The sequence below is a fragment of the Oryza glaberrima genome, chromosome 8 (genome assembly GCF_000147395.1).
Source record: "Oryza glaberrima chromosome 8, OglaRS2, whole genome shotgun sequence".
In the NCBI taxonomy this organism is placed as follows: Eukaryota; Viridiplantae; Streptophyta; class Magnoliopsida; order Poales; family Poaceae; genus Oryza; species Oryza glaberrima.
In genome coordinates this window covers 13433227-13450952 of record NC_068333.1, presented here as the reverse complement: position 1 = coordinate 13450952, position 17726 = coordinate 13433227, and the positions used below count along the sequence as shown (strand labels likewise).

Here is a 17726-nt window from a genome sequence, read left to right as displayed (position 1 = left end):
GCAGCAGTTAGACCATCTTCCAATGACAGTCCTGGGCGCCGTGGGCCTACCACTAGTGTCAACCTCTCTTATAACTTGCACTGTGGTCGGCCATATATTTTGTGACCGGGGATTTCTACTAGACCTACTTGCACTTGTCCCGCCCGACATCGACGTATGTTGTTCCTGCGGCAATTCTGCAACACAAACAGAAGACAATATTTGCTAAGGGGTGCTAGCTAAAATTTATGTGGTCATGTGGTGAAAATTTATCCTATAAATTACCATGAATTTCGGGTTGTTCGACCGCCGTTGTCGCGGGATGACCTTCGGCAATTGTCTATGTGGCTGGGTTTGCTTCTTCCTGGATCCTCGCAGGTGTTGGGGAGGGCGGGTTTGCGCCGGGCGTTGACATGGTCTAATTTTCGCGGAAAAGCTTATAAATTTCCTACCATTATACTAAATAGCATTAGATCCAATGTAATACGGGGTATACTATGAAAGATATGGCCTCAGTTTTGCTCAGAAATATGCATCAATTACAATCATTTGCATGAAGGGATAAAAAGATGAAATCATAACATCAAAAGAGCAAGTGCAGAAAATCTGTTCTTATGCATAAAAAAAGAACAAGTGTAGATACTCTGTTCTTATCCATAAAGAACAAGTGTAAAGGTATATAACCACTGAATCAATCATGCAAATTTAAAAAACAGCAGCAGCAAGGGTACAGAATTTGCATGATTGACATAAAACAGCAGCAGCAGGAGTATATATGCCACAGGGGTAGCAATAGCAGGGGAAATTCACATAAACAGCAGGGTGAACAAGTAGCCACAGTAAGACCAGTAGCAGGGCAAAGATAGTCCACAGGGGCAGCAACAACAGGGGCAAATTAACTAAAACAACATGTCTAGATATACTCCTCTTATCAATCAAGAAGAAAAGAGCAAGTGCAGAAAATCTGTTCTTATGGATAAAAAAAGAACAAGTGTAGATACTCTGTTCTTATCCATAAAGAACAAGTGTAGAGGTATATAACCACTGAGTCAATCATGCAAATTTAAAAAACAGCAGCAGCAAGGGTACAGAATTTGCATGATTGACATAAAACAGCAGCAGCAGGAGTATATATGCCACAGGGGAAAAGAGCAAGTGCAGAAAATCTGTTCTTATGTCTAGATATTGAGCAATTCATCACTGGCCATTTAATAAGGAACACATTGGGCAGCAGCAGCAGCGGCAAAGATACTCCACAGGGGCAGCAACAATAGGGGTGTATTAACAAGTAGCCCACAATAACAGCAGTAGCAGGGGTGTATTAACATAAAACATCACCTCATATATTTCACATCTCAAATATGCATATATTTCATAAAAAAAAAGGAGACAGTACTACTAACTTCATGTAAACAGCAATTCATCCATTCAATTCATTTATGTGGCAGCAGCAGCAAGGGTATATAAATCATCAAAGAATGACAGAAAACAAAATGCATGGAGAACTTTGGTGTCTAGGTCGGTTCCGTCCATAGACTACACTGACCTATCCACCAAAATTCCCCATGCATTTTGTATTCTGTGATGGTTTGATAACCTCGGAACTACATTAAATCTGCGGCCAATCTATCAATTCTTCCCTTTTAACTAAATTTTAAACCCTAAACCTAATAAAGGTCCTTAATTATCAAAGAATGACAGAAAACAAAATGCATGGAGAATTTTGGTGTCTAGGTCGGTTCCGTCCATGGACTACACTGACCTATCCACCAAAATTCCCCATGCATTTTGTATTCTGTGATGGTTTAATAACCTCGGAACTACATTAAATCTGTGGCCAATCTATCAATTCTTCCCTTTTAACTAAATTTCAAACCCTAAACCTAATAAAGGTCCTTAATTATCAAAGAATGATAGAAAACAAAATGCATGGAAAATTTTGGTGTCTAGGTCGGTTTCGTCCGTGGACTGCACTGACCAAACCACCAAAATTCCCCATGCATTTTGTATTTTGTGATGGTTTGATAACCCCTAACTAGCTAGCTTAATAAACTTTTTCTAGCTAGCTACCCTACCTAGCTAGAAACACTCCATGAATGGTTATATGTCCAAATGGCACTTAAATCCACTATCAAGTTGCAAACTAGCTACACATTCAATGTTTAACTAACAGTTGCAACCTTAGGCCGCAGCATGGGCAAACATAGACAGCAAGGGGCAAGTGTAGATAATAAAACAGCCCACAATAATTTATGTGGCAGTAGCATCAGGGGTATATAAATCATGTATATAAACAACAATTCATGCAATTCAACTATTCATAGACAACAAGGGTATATAAATCAACAAGTGTAGATAATCTGTTCTTATCCATAAAGAAAAGAACATCCACTGCAGCAAAATTCATGCTAAGATCCTCTATTGATGCTAAGATTCACTGCACCAAAATCATGTATATAAAATCTAGCCCCTACATTCATCCAAAACATCCACAGACAACAAATCACATTTAATTCATCTATACAGCAGCACCAACAATCGAAACAACAAATCACATTTCATTCATCTAAACAATGCAATTCATCCATCGAAAAAAGGAGGAATGGGGGAGGGTGGCGGCGTACTTGGAGACGGCGGCGCAGGCCGTAGTCGTCCTGGATCCTGGTGGCGGCGGCGGAGAGGCAGCGGCGAACAGGTCGAGGCGGTCGGCGGTGCAGGCCGGTGTCGTCAATCCAGGCGTCGGGGAGGTCGGGGAAGTAGATGGCGGTGGAGAGGGCAGCGGTGGTCGGGGATCCCGGTGTCGGGGAGGTCGGGGTCGGGGAGGTCGGGGAAGTCGATGGACGGACGGCAGAGAGGACGAGCGGCGGCGAGGGCGGCGGTGGAGAGGGGGTCGGAGAGGGCGGAGATGGCGGTAGAGAGGGCGGCGGAGATGGCGGAGGAGAGGGTGGCGGAGAGGTTGAGGCGGCGATGGTGGAGATGGCGGTGGAGAGGACGGCGGCGGTCGAGAGAATGGCGGCGAGGAGGCGGTGGAGAGGTCGAGGCGGCGGTGGAGAGGGCGGCGGCGAGGAGGACGGTGGAGAGGTCGAGGCGGCGGTGGAGTGGGCGGCGGCGAGGAGGACGGTGGAGAGGTCGAGGCGGCGGTGGAGAGGGCGGTGGTGGAGAGGTCGAGGTGGCGGCGGTGGGGAGGGCGGCGGATCTGGATCGAGACGAGAGAGGCGAAGCGGCGGTCGAGAGAGTGAGTGAGTGAGAGTGGGTGCCTGATCTGGATCGATCTAGAAGATGTCCAACCCTAGTCAAACTCACCTGTGACGGGCGCCAACTGTGGGGCCGTCACAGGTGGCATCACCTGTGATGGGCGCCAACTGTGGGGCCGTCACAGGTGGCCTCACCTGTGACGGCTCCACTGGCCACCTGTGACGGGCCCAACACTCTGGGCCGTCACAAGTGAGGTCACCTGTGACGGCCCCACAGATAGAGCCCGTCACAGGTGAGTTTGCCTACAGCAATTTTATTTTATTTTATTTCACTTAGTTCTTTTATTTTCCTTAACATATTTCCACATACACTACATATTTTTGTTATACTTAATTATTTTATTTCACTAACAGTAGTAATTGCACTTCATTATTATACTAATTTTATTATTTTATTTCCAATGGTTATACTTGCTTAATTATTTTATTTCACTTCTAGTGGATGCTTCACTTAATTATTTTATTTGACTATTTCATAAGCAATATACTATTGATCATTGCGAACATATTAGAGTCATACAGATAACAGACATGTAGACATAAACTACGTACATAAATTACAAAAATAATCTTTCCTCATGGTCGACATGTGCATTTTGAACTTCATCTTCTTCTTCCTCCTCTTCTAGAGGTATTTCTTGACCTATGCCGTGGACGTGCTGGTTGTAATCATCCTCGTCTGCAATATTGTCTAATCCAACAATTCTCCTTTTCCCTTCACGAACAACATGTAGTTTCTTGTTACACGGGTCAACTATGTAGAACACTTGAACAACTTGTTTGGCGAGAACGAACGGTTCATCCTTGTACGCGTTGTTAGCCAAGTTGATAGTGGTGAAACCTTCATTGTCAACTTTTACATTGCGAAGATCGACCTATCGACAACGAAACAACGGGACTTCGAACTTCAAGTAATCCACCATAGTATTGATCACGACGACCACCGTCACTACCAGCCTCGATGCGTAACCCACTGTTCTGCACTGTGCATTTGCTGTCTTGCTTTACCGTGTGAAAGGTGTATCCATTTATGTCATATCCTTGCCAGGTGGTGGCACTCCATTCAGGACCCTGTGACAACCACTGAAGTGTTTCACTAGACAAGTTCTGCAACCTGGCAATTCGGTTCTTCAGCCACTCGTTGAATGAAGATATGTGCTTATTCCTGACCCAACTCTCTGATCGGCTTCGGTTCTCTTGTCGGATAACTGCAAGGTGTTCGTCAACGTACGGCACCACCTTAGTCATATGCTGTAGTACCGTGAAATGAGCTTTATCGTACACCTTCCGATCCAGCCTAATAGTCTTTCTTCCAACAGTACCAACACCATCAAGCCTCCCTTCATGATGAGATCGTGGTAATCCAATTGAAGATGTTTCTGACATGTAGTCCACACAAAAATCGATGACCTCTTCGGTGGTGTAACTCTCGATGATACTCCCCTCGGGATGTGAACGGTTCCGTACATAACCCTTAAGGATCCCCATGTACCTTTCGCAAGGATACATCTGCGTCATGAATGCTGGACCACAGCACTTTGTTTGCCTCACAAGGTGCACCGGAAGATGTTCCATTATGTCAAAGAAAGTTGGAGGAAAGTACATCTCAAGATGACATAGGGTTCTCACAAGTTCTGCTTGTCGTTCATCTAGTCCCTCGGGATCAATGATCTTCTGGCCAATTGCATGGAAGAAGGAACACAACCGCTGGATCGTGTGTCACACTTTAGGAGGCAAAATATTCCTTATTGCAACGGGCAACAGCTGTGTGATAAGAACGTGGCAATCATGCGACTTCATTCCTACCAACTTAAGATCTTGCAGTGAAACGAGCCTACTGATTCTTGATGAGTAACCAGATGGAACCTTTATACCACTCAAACATGTTAGCAAATCAATCTTCTTTTCTTTCGACAGAGTGTAGCAGGCTGGAGGAAGGTAAACCCTGCCGGATTCCGTGGTTATGGGATGTAGCTCCGAGCGAACACCCATATCTTCCAAATCTCGTCGGGCGTTGAGACCATCCTTTGTAGTACCTGGGTTAAGCAGTAATCCCATTAAACTCTCGCATACATTCTTCTCGACATGCACCAAATCTATGCAGTGGCGAACTTCAAGATCCTTCCAGTATGGTAGTCTCCAAAATATTGACTTCTTTTTCCACATGCTCCTTTCTTTTGTCTTTTGTTTTTCCACATGCTCCTCTGTTTTTTCCTTCGATGTGCTCTTCTCTTTTCCCTTTCCAACTTTCCTCTTTTTTCCAAACTCGTTGGTTATTCCCATCACTAAGTTGTGCACCTCTGTCCCTGTTAGCTCTGCCGGGGGTCCGGCTGTATCTCTGTGTCCATTGAAATTCTTTCTCATATTCCTATACGGGTGATACCTTGGGAGAAATCTCCTGTGACCCATGTAGACCGTCTTGTGTGAATGCTTCAACCATTTGCTTCTCGTTTCCTCCATACACTCCGAACACGCCCATTTCCCTTTCACAGTTTGGCCAGAAAGGTTGCCAAGGGCCGGATAATCGTTGATGGTACAAAACAGCATCGCATGGAGGTTGAAATACTCTTGTGCATATGCGTCCCATGTTCGTGTGCCCTCATTCCATAGCTTTTCGAAGTCATCGATTATCGGTTCAAGGAACACATCGATATCGTTGCCAGGTTGTCTCGGTCCTTGAATGAGCATGGCAAGCATAATGTACTTTCTTTTGAAACACAACCAGGGAGGAAGGTTATAGTTAACAAGCAGAACTGGCCATGTACTGTGATGACTGCTCAAATCACCAAAAGGATTAATGCCGTCCGTACACATTGCGAAACGCATGTTTCTTGGGTCATTTGAGAATTCCTGGTAAATCCTATCGATTGTCCTCCACTGTACTGAATCTGCTGGGTGCCTCAGCATACTATCGACTTTCCGTTCTTCGGCATGCCAGCGCACAAGCTTAGCTTGTTCCTTGTTCGCAAACATTCTCTTCATGCGCTCCGCAATTGGGAGATACCACACCACCTTTGCTGGGCCTCCCCTCTTTGACTTACTTCCTTCACCTTCACTCTTTGCTCATTTGTATCTTGATGCCCCACAGATAGGGCAGACATCGAAGTCAGCGTATTCCTTGTAATACAAATGCAGTCGTTCGGACATGCATGAATTCTTCTGACCTCCAGGCCCAACGGACATAATACTTACTTCGCTTCATATGTAGTCTGCGGTAAATTGTTCCCCTCTGGCAACAGATCCTTTAACAGCTCAAGAAGTTCTGTAAAACTCTTGTCCGACCAGCCATTACTAGCCTTAAGCTTCATGAGTTCCAACACGCATGACAACTTGCTGTGCTTCGACTTGCATCCATCATACAACGGCATCTGACAATCTTCCACCAACTTACTAAACTTCTCAAAATATCTGTCGTTGTCCTCTGCGTCTTCAATGTCATGCAACATTGTAGATAGACACTGAGTGTCCAAATCTATGGTCTCTCCACCTAAAGGAGAAGGTACGAACATGCCTTCTCGAGCTGCGGCGGTGTTCTCTACATCCTGATCCAACACTTCTTCAGCTGTGACATCAGGCGCCTCTTGCTCTCCATGCTTGGTCCAGCAGGTATATTTCTTCATGAATCCATTCATTATCAAAAGAGCATGCACTTCATCCTTGTCTTCGATCATCTGTTCATTCTTACAGTCTCTACATGGGCACAACATGTGCATGCTCATCCTACTTTTTTTGTCATTATCCGCAAATGTGACAAATTCAGTGACCCCCTCTCTATACTCGGTAGACGAACGATGCGCATAGTACATCCATCTACGATCCATCTGAAATCAACAACATACGAAGAAAAATATATGATGATCGATATATTGAGAATGAATGGAGAATAATGTGCTTTTTACCTTGAATTTTAGCAAAAAATCGCCCCCCCTTGCCCTCCCAACCGATTTATGAACAGTAAAATGGCCGGGATGGAAAGCAGTTAGCAGTTTGGGGGTATTTATAGATCCAACACACCTCAAACGGGTTAGATAAAAAAAGCCCGTCAAAGGTATTGGTCATACCTTTGACGGGCTTCTATTCAGTGGCCCGTCACTGGTATCCCCTCACCTGTGACGGGCCGCCACCTGTGACGACTTTCATTTCTGGCCCGTCACAGGTGAGGGGATACCAGTGACGGGTTGGAAGCAAAACTCGTCACTGGTATACCTGTGACGGATTTTCCTTTCGGCCCGTCACAGGTGAGGGGATACCTGTGACGGTCCGCGGCCGGATAGCTCACCGGTGACGTTATCCCGTCTGACCCGTCAGAGGTAATGGTCACTAGTGACCAAATCGTTTGCCCGTCACAGGTATCCCGTCACAGGTGTGAGGATCTGGCGTAGTGCACGTAGGCGAAACCACCTTCCAAAACCGCCCAGGGAGTCAAATTGCACTGGTTTTAAGAGTTTAGGGGTCAAGATATCTGGTTTTGTGGTTTAGGGTCATGGATTAGATTTCGATCACTTTTGAGGGTCATGAAGTGAACTTATTCCTCAGCTAAACGGCTATGTGCTGCTCTCTGGGCCCTGGACTATATGGGCTTAGCCGGAGCAAAAAAAAAAAAAAAGCCTTGTCAGTGGCCAGCCTATTAACGAAAATCCATGCAGCCCAATACTACGGTCGTTCAGAGTTTAGACCATAGCAACACCTTGATGTTGAACTAATCTTTGGTCGAGCCTTATTGGAAGGAAAAGGGGAGGAAAAAACAACATCATGAACGACCTTATAAAATAACTTTTGACAGTTTCATAGTCAGTCACAGAGCTTGCACACGACACGACCCATGCATGGAAATTAATTAATCGCGTTGTCGACGTCAAAATTAAAATATACAACTACGAAGCAGCATGCGTTCCTCTCACCATGCAAGTTAGATTTCCTTAGATTTGAGTTGAGTCTGAAGAGAAAAGAGATGGAAAAATACCTGTAAAACCTATACTCGCATCAATTATCAACTGCTTTAGTAGTTCTGTTACGTGGAAGGGTTTGTTCAGCAATGAGAAATGCCCAGGATATTTTCCTCAATATGACCAGACGAAGGTTTGAACTTAGCATGAAAATTCTGTCAAAATCTTCCAAGGTCTCATCACTCTTACTCGTTTTTTAGGACGTACGACATTTGATCGAGTCTAAAAAATACTACCTAGATTACACCTAGATTACACAAGTGCAAAACAGCGGAACTACTTATGTATATAAACGTTTTCTTAAACACATATTTGGGATAATACTAAAAAATGGCATGTAATTAACACGAAATTAATTGGTACAAATTAGAACACTTAGGTGTGTTCGGCATAAGAGGTTCCCAACTCCTCTCCCTCGTGTTCCGCGCGCACGCTTTTTAAACTACTAAATGGTGTGTGTTTTGCAAAAAGTTTCTATACAAAAGTTGTTTAAAAAAAATCATATTAATCCATTTGTGAAAAAAATTTAGCTAATACTCAATTAATCACACACTAATAGACCACTCCGTTTTCCGTGCACAGGAGATTGGTTCCCATCTCCTCCATCCGAACACAGCCAAGCTTACAAAAGCTCCAGAACAACAAATTCGATCACTTGAAGCTTTCTCAACGAGATCCTTGCTAAGAATGTCCAGTTCTAAGGGTATGATTCTTCCAAACTTGTGTGGATCGATGTATTTGTGATATTCACTAATATTATTCCACTCTAACCATTCGTTGATGTATTATTAATTAGTGCAGGACTTAGTAGCTCTGTGCCTCCGCAAGGTGGCTCTGGAGCATCCAAAAGGCACGCGGACACTCGTCATGAAGTGACAAACCTTACAGGTAAATGTTTTTTTTCTTCCAAATTTTGTTCAATCCAGCCATCCACAAAATACAGAACTTATGTATAATATGTTCCAAAAGGATGTATAATATCAACTATATCCATCTATCCCAATTGTCTCTTGTAAAAATACCGTAAAATGAAACATAATTAATTTACTACATGATTCATTTTGATTTCTACCTTTGAACGTAAATAGTTTCTGTTGTCGTTTCGGATGAATTCGCTTTCCCGTGCTACTTAATTTGTTCCAAATTTGCTGCTTCTTATTTCTCCGAGTTAGTTGAATAATATAACAAACACATTTCTGTATCAACAAGAGGGCTGCTATATATAGTAATTAACTACCTTCGGATTTAAGTAAATGATACTCTGACTTTTTTTAGGCAAACTATTAAAACTTTGACCAACAATAGTTCTTAAATACGAAAACGTAAAATCCATGTGGCTAGATTTTTATTATAAGTACTTTTACAGTATTATGATATTGTTAGATACTATCATTATATTCTATTAGAAAATGGTAGTGGTCATATATTTTATTCTAAAGTCCAATAAAGTTAGCAATGCCATATATTTTAATATAGAGGTATTACAAGAAACTCATTTCTGGCAAGTAGATATATACTCTATTGAAAAATATTAGGGACGGTCTAGTACTAAAAAATGATTACACATTAATTGGCATACATATAATGGCGATGGTACACATATTGCAAGTTTAGCTAGGTTGTTTAAATTTGTTGTAAATAATCTGTAGACCATCCAACTTGTCCACACATGTAGGATCGAAAGGTTTTCTGACACCTCGGAACAACAACCAGCAGCCCTACAATGGTCAAGGTGCTCACAGCCTCACATACGGGATCAAAACATTTGCCACAAAAGTAAGTCAACTGGGTGTCCTAATTGATACAAATAGCATGACAATTTCTCTGTTCGTTTTTGTTAAAGGACTTGTTATGGTGCAAAGCATCAGCATGTTAATTAGGCTTGAGAAACACACTGACATGTATATATTTGTTTTCTCATCAGGCAAGGGCATGTCCAAATTAGTCGTATAAGCCATGAACCTAAATGAGCAAGGATTATCAACACTAATTCATTGTTCAAACCTCTGTGAAGATTACAATGTACATATGTATATAGGTGATACATACGGAAAAGATTATTGTAAATAGCTGTCCACGTAGGTCATAATATCCACATCAATGGGATGGAAAAAAATAATTGTAACATGTTATTTGTTCAAATTTGTTGTATACTCCTTAAAATGGGGAGTTTATATATCTTCAAAAGTAATGTACAGCACATATTGTTCAATGTAAATCCTCACAGCGTTATTTTTTTTTTGTTTCCAACAACCATGTTAACAGAAAGTTTTGCGCTCTAAATAAGTAATTTTCTTGGCAGTTTCTCGGCAGCTAAGGAAAGATATATTCTTGTTGATCCAGACTGACAAGGTTACATATCTTGGAGCTTTAGAAAGTTCACAATCTTCTTAATTTGCTTGGCGGTCCGACCACTAATAAAACATTTTCTTACGGTTAGCAGCCAAAAAATCTAAATATTCCTGGCTTTCTAGACTTGGCGGTCAACCAAAGGAATAATGAACCTTGGCTGCTTTCATGCTATACTTGGCTGTTTTTGAACGCCAAGAAAATTACGGTTTCTTAAAATACTATTCTCCTATCTTCTATGGCGGTTCTTATGAGAACCGTCTAAGAAAATCAATTTTTACAGGTATTTTCCTCAAGAGAACCATATATTAAAAAACACCCTATTTTAACAAAATCCGCCTATAGAAATCATGATATTTTAGCTCGTTCTGTACATTAAATCATTTTCTATGTAGCATTAAGCCATGTATTTTCTTTAGGGTTTAGGATTTTCACTTGAAAGCTATTTTAATATTGCCTCTAAACCCTAAACCCTCAAAAATTGCGGTCAAGAAGAGAAAAACCTTCCACGTAGTTAATCATATACCTGTAACTTATTATAACATATTGTTAGAACCTAACAAGTAAAGCTTAACACTCGAATATATGTGGTACATACCACATTATCAACAACTAAACCACTAGCAATATTAGCTCCTAAAGATTAACAACAAGAATGCCATATCATCAGCCACTAGAAAACATGACAAACCATCATCCTCTACATCATTTTCACAATATTTTTAACATATATCTTTTTACCATTTTCATAATATTTAACATACATTTATCCATGTATTCCACAACAAAGCACAATGCATCAACTAGTTTTTATACCATTTCCTCATGCAAACTGCAATTAAGAATTATTATCTCCTATAAAACTTAATTATATCTCCTAGCAGTAAGCCATGCACATGGTGATAATATATAATGGGTGGCACGCACATTAGTAAGTGGGCATAAGCTTGGACTCCTTCTACGCACATATTTTATCTCACTATATTGCTTCATTGCTACCTAAGGTTGAGTTTACCTTGATGATCAGCTTTGCATGCACTTGTCAAAAGCAAACATTCTTTGCTGCAAGCCATCTTATGTCAACATGATGGCAAAGGGGTAGAGTGTAAATAGCACTAGTAGAAAAAATGGTAGTCTAGAGTAGCTTGCAATTTGGTCATGCTGAGGCGATTGGTAAAAAATAAAGAAATATTTTTTTTCTTCAGTAGTGCGGGTGCTTTTCTAGTGTCAATGTGCATTTTGCCCCTAGAATTTACCATTTCTTTGATAAGGAAAAATTCTCTTGATGTGCTATTATTTCTGCACGTGTACCACGATTACATATATTGACATACTATAATTATTTTTAACAACCAGACCACTCCCTCCGTTTTCTTTTAAATGATAGATGTTTCCGACATGCTCGACTGAATTAAGGAATGTGTGAATTGACACTTTTACCCTCCCGTTGCTGTATTCTTCCACGGATCACGCCCGCACCGGGAGCAGACCAGCGGTGGCTGCGGGTGGCGGCTACGCAGCCTGCCAGTGAGTAGTGACGGCAGCAATGCGGCTATGCAGGAGGGTGGGGCGGGTGGCCATGGAGCAAGGTGTGATGAGCGGCTGTGGAAAGCAGGCAGCAGAGGCTACAGATGGACTTCATCTTCATCTTCTCTACCAAGAGGTGCGTTGACGTCTTGTCTATCCTGCGTGTGAGCCTCATGATCAGTAGAAATGTGGCAAATTGAATCTTTGCGGCATGTGAATTTTTAATCTTGGTCTGAGATGGTGTTGTTCCTGGAGAGAATAATCGGTGGATCAGTACAAAATTATCCTCAGGTTGATTATTGGTATGTAAATGTTGACCCTCTCAGGGATAGACTTGGGCTGGGCTCAATTATCTACCGATCGAGATTGTGTGATCTCCGCTGAATAATCAGTAAATGAATCTTGATCTCGATGCTTGTTCAGCATGCAGCACCACACAGCTTTGCTACTCCGAAAAATTTAGGTGAGGCTGAAAGAGATGGCAACTGTAACTGTGTGTGTGCATTTTTTTTTTTTGACTGAATTGCATTATGGGCTAGCTATGTTTACCATTGTTTCACAATGGACCAGGTCATGGTTAGTCTTTTCAATTTAGGCCATATATCTTTGTAATTATTTGCAACATGGATCAGGCTAAGAGAGTTGGGCTGGCTGCTACGATGACTTTTCTGGTCCAGCCATGTAATTAACATCCACGATAAGCTCGAGCGAGCCTCGATCATCACGCAAACCAGAAAGGGGATCAGCGGCGCTGGTGAAGTTAGGAGAGGAGGCGGTGGCCAGTAGCCTAGGACAGTACAGCTTAGAGAAAGATAACGAAAGGGGATTGGCGGCGCTGGTGAAGTTAGGAGAGGAGGAGGTGGCAAGGAGCACAGGACAGTACAGCTTAGAGAAAGATTAGAGCCATATACATTTGGGAGGAGTTAATGGATTGATTCATGCTTGCTTTCTCGGTTATTTCCCCAGCCTCCACCTCCAGCGGCTGTTGGCACCATTGCCGGACCGGGACAGGTAACGGGATTAGGATTTTCATTTGGGCAGAAGCAACGGATGCTATGATTTAACAGGATGTTATGCAGGCTGTAGATCGATGGTGGAGGCGCACGAAGTAGAAGACATTGCCACTTGGTTCATGATGCAGCTCATACTAGCATTACAAGAAGATCAACGCCATTACCAGTATGCATGGCATTACCTGCCGGCTGCCGCCGTGCTTCTGAGTGGATGGTTCGCTGTGCCCGGCAGCGCGTCGGCGAGGGTGTGAGGCTGGATAATGGATTGGCTGATAGGGACTGGTACTTGCCGTCCAACATCGTTGTCGACGTCGGTCTTGAGCTCGCCCTACGAGAGCCGCTTCATCTCTCTACTAAGAGAACACGATGTTGGAGCCGCGCTGGCAGTGAAAAACCTAGATTGCTATACCCTGGTCCAAGCTGCAAACAACTGCAATCTTATACGGTGTTCAGTGAAAAGTTTGGTATAGACATGGTTCATTATGCAACTTGGGTAATAAAAACTAGACCATAGTGCAATTTACTCTTTTTTTTTGGTCTTGGATTTCTGCCCATTTATACATTTGCTAGTCCACATAAATATTGAATCTTGCTCTAAGTGAATCTTGAATCTTGGTCTGATGAATGTTGAACATTTGGTTAAATTATTGGAGAAGATCCATATAACTAGATGACCTCTTCTTAGGGGCATTCACATAAAAAAAATGTACTCTTCCCCTAAGAAAAACATTTACACTGAAAATTTCTGATTTTCATCGAAAAGTTTGATTAGTGCTGGCTTTAATCTTATGAGTATTTCATACCAGTGCTTGCTTTAATCTGAAAATTTGATCATTGCAGAGGTGCAAAGTTTCAGTCCTAATTCTTAGGTGGTGTTCTTTACTCTTGAAGATGAAGATAAAGATTAAATTTATGATTGATTGAGTTTTAATTATTACAAACTTGAAAAAGAGGTTAATATGATATTTTAGAGCAACTTTCATTTAGAAAGTTTTCGCACGAAACGCACCGTTTAACAGTTTGAAAAGCGTGCCATGAAAATCATAATCTTCATCCAGCTTTTGTTGGAGAAAAGAACGGGACCTTACTCTTGCTACAGATCCAAAATACAGAGGTCTTCATGATACAGCCATATGAGAAGCTGATAATTACTGCTTGTTTGTAACTGAAAATGCATGGGACTCACACATATGGTCTCCAAGCTTCAGTTGATGTATATCTTCCTTTACCCTTTTATAATTTGATTTCAGACACCTTTTAATTGGGAGTATGAAGTCTAAATATTGAATTTGCTCTGAATAGGTGGAGGCAGTCTACATGGAGTTCTCTAGCTGAAGTGAATGGTTTCTACTGGATAATGCTACATTGCCACCGAGAAGAGGACAGTAGTGGTTAAGCTGTGCTGATTTCCTTTTTACAGTTCAAAATCTGTAAAGACATGACTAGCCCAAATCTTAGAGGTTGCTTTGGACTAGAGATTTTAACACATTAGGAGTATATTTATAAGTGATTTTATCTTTTTTTTAAAAAAATGAATGGAGTATAATATATAAGTGTTTGTTGGATTATATCAAAAGGATGGATTCCAATCATTCATCAAAATATTACAAATGGAACATCAAACATTGAAATATGGATTAATAGCTAGGAATCATAGTCCCCATTCTAGAAACCCAAGTATCAATCGACATACAAATGGTGATGGTAAAAGGACATTACGGTGAAAAGAACATCAGGAACGCTGTAAATCGCTAGACACACTTGTGACAACCAAAAACAGAGAAACACACTACAAGCTTCGATACAGATACATTATTTATTCAAATATTAACTTAACCACTACTTTATTGAATTCACCGTTCCGATCTGCTGATGGCATCATTCGCGATCTGACAATTGCTCAACCTTAGACCTGCACAAAGAACATAGCAAAATCATGGAAATGTAAAATGCTGGATAATTTTTGCATTAATAAATAAATAAATATAATCGTGCATTTATATTTTAATATATATAGGCATTGGCAATTTGGCTTGGTGACATTAACTAGAGTTACTAAGTTCATTCTAACTAAGTTTCTTGCATATCTAATGGGGAGTACTTACCACTGCCTCGGGAGTGTGGAATACATGAATATCAAGCTCTCTTATGTCATCGGTGGCAGTGCTACTCTGGGAATTCGTAAACTTGATAGTTCCATGCGTACTAGCAAATGTTCCAGTCCCACCTGTAATGGACCACTGACCATTGGGTTTGACACCCAGGAGCCCAGCCACCTCAATTGTGGACCCTGCAAAACTATTCCATACACAAAGACATTAAGTTTTATGTATCGCAAGTACTCTTAATGTAATGATTCTAATGTCATCAATCTTGTGTACAACTTTAATATCTTTTGGAAATGTAATTTTGTAACTATAGAAGAAATAAATACTATCAAATATTTGGTGGAAACTAAACACTACCCGCCAATTCACGAAATGTACAGTCATGTGTATAGATCTTGTTTTCACCTGCCATCGCTGAACACCATGGTGTGAGCCATGTACCAGCTGGTGGTGGTTTGACCAGCTTGGAGATGAAAGCCTTGTAGACGTCCAACAATATTTTCATTTGCGCTAGGTCCTGTGGTGAGAAGCCAGTCATGAACATACATCTGGCCAAACCCTATAGGTTCTGTTGAGTTTATCACTCCATATTCGTTCCGGTTTGGAACACCTGGCAAAGCAGGGAACTAGTGCAAGTACATGTGAAGGCTAGTCTCATTCTCCTGGGAACACTTGCATGGACATGGAGAGATGTCTCCAATTATGTTGGCCTTGACAAGGACTGCTGGCAGGCACAGGAAGGGAAAAATCAAGCAGTGAGAGGGAGTAGCCATGTAGTGTACGATTGTTGGCTACAGTTGCAAGAGGAAAAATAGAGAGGTGTTGGGGTGTTGTATTGTTTGTGTACTGTGTGACAAATGAAGTAATTGGAGTGGTATTTATAGAACATTATATAGTGAAAGATGAGGCGGGATAATTACGAAATTGAGAGAAGAATTCATGTGACGAATTTTATTTATTTCTCCTTGGCATGCCTGATGATCCATGGTACTTGTTTATTTCCCCTTGAAATCCCATATGATTCGTAGTACTAATAAAAAAACCATGGATCCATGCTTTTGTTCGGGCTATCTTATTTGAGAGCTGGAACAAATCTTGACCATTGATCAGTATGATTTTTTTCCTATAAAAATATTTTATTCTCTCAATTAATAAATCAGCTCAAAAAAGAGAATTCAATATTATTACAGTTTTCTAAACTTAACTGTGCATGAAAGAATTCAAAGTTTACTAATTTGACAATGTTCTACTCCTAGGATAGCAAAGTTCACCATTGAAACTTGAAAGTCAAAGTGATTTCAGACTTTCAATTAGAAAATTAAAAACGTAAAGTGAAAAGCACTGTTCATGTACATGAATTATTAGTAAATTTCTAAACTAGAAATAAAAGTCATCTCTGCTGGTTTCAAGATTGAACTATAATGCATCAGTACCAAATTCACCATTTTAAAAATACTTTAAATTCAAGTTTTTTGGTGGAATTTGATGATTTGATCTTAGGATTTAAAATTTGTATCGTGGTATACGCTAATACGAATTTTAATATATAGTAGATGGCATCATTTTATCACCTAGTTGTTATAAATAGCAAGTCCATAAAATCATTCAATTCCGTTTATCGATTAGATGTGATGTATTTTTACATGTACATAAAATCTAGGTGATGTATTTTATCACCTAGTTGTTATAAATAGCAAGTCCATGAAATCAAATCATGTACTCCGGCCTTTTGTACATGATTTAGCGATTTGGGGTATTTTTTGGTGTTGGTTGAGGCGGAGATTTATCTCATGCTAGTAATTGGCTCATTAATAGCTGATTGTTGCAGACGCACGTATGGTGGGTCAGATTATAGTGAGGCCACTGCCAATTGTGCTATACATATAGAAGTCAGGGGCACATGGCTACCATGTTGGCGTCGAACAAAACTGGGGTGGAGTTATACGGAAAACGTGCTGAGAGGGTGTCAGTACGGGGTTATGGATGTATTAACTATGTTAAAAAAAAGGTGACTATGCGAGATCAAGATTTACAGATCATACGGAATATATTCAGGTGTGGTTGTTTTGCACATGGCCATGCAGCACGTATATGATGGGTCAACTTGTAACATGAGCACTGAAAAATATAAATAATGTCATGACATCCATGAGGCCAGGAATATGATCAAGCTAGTTGGGGAGGTTAAGCACAAAAATGTATTATATGACTAATAGAAGTCATGCTAGATTAATCCAAATGTATTAATCATACAAGGTCGCAGTCATGTGCTGCAGTAACAACGGGGTTGATAATTGATCGACCAAGATGACTATTGCTTTCTGCCATCCCTATTCCTCAAATAATAACTACTGTATTGTACTCAAGAAGATTTATACATATAATTGAAGTACATGGAATCCTGCAGAAACAAATTTCAATGTATATTTCAGTGATCATGTTAGAATTGAAATTGATCCATCAAATGTGCTGCATGGCATGTGTAAGCTCCCTAAAAACTAGGGGTGAAAACGGTACGGAAGCTTTCCGGATTCCGAATCTATTTTCAAC

The 17726-nt window shown here is 40.9% G+C and overlaps 1 protein-coding gene and 1 pseudogene across 1 annotated transcript; one reads left to right on the top strand and one right to left on the bottom strand.

Moving 5' to 3' along the window:
* Positions 1-8866: 8866 nt before the first annotated feature.
* Positions 8867-10124, top strand: LOC127781433 (uncharacterized). The gene is made up of 4 exons (XM_052308387.1): positions 8867-8882; positions 8981-9067; positions 9855-9955; positions 10104-10124. Exons 1-4 carry the CDS (start codon positions 8867-8869, stop codon positions 10122-10124), a joined length of 225 nt encoding a protein of 74 aa, XP_052164347.1.
* Positions 10125-15155: 5031 nt separating this feature from the next.
* LOC127781719 (pterocarpan synthase 1-like) lies at positions 15156-15949 on the bottom strand (annotated as a pseudogene).
* Positions 15950-17726: the final 1777 nt, after the last annotated feature.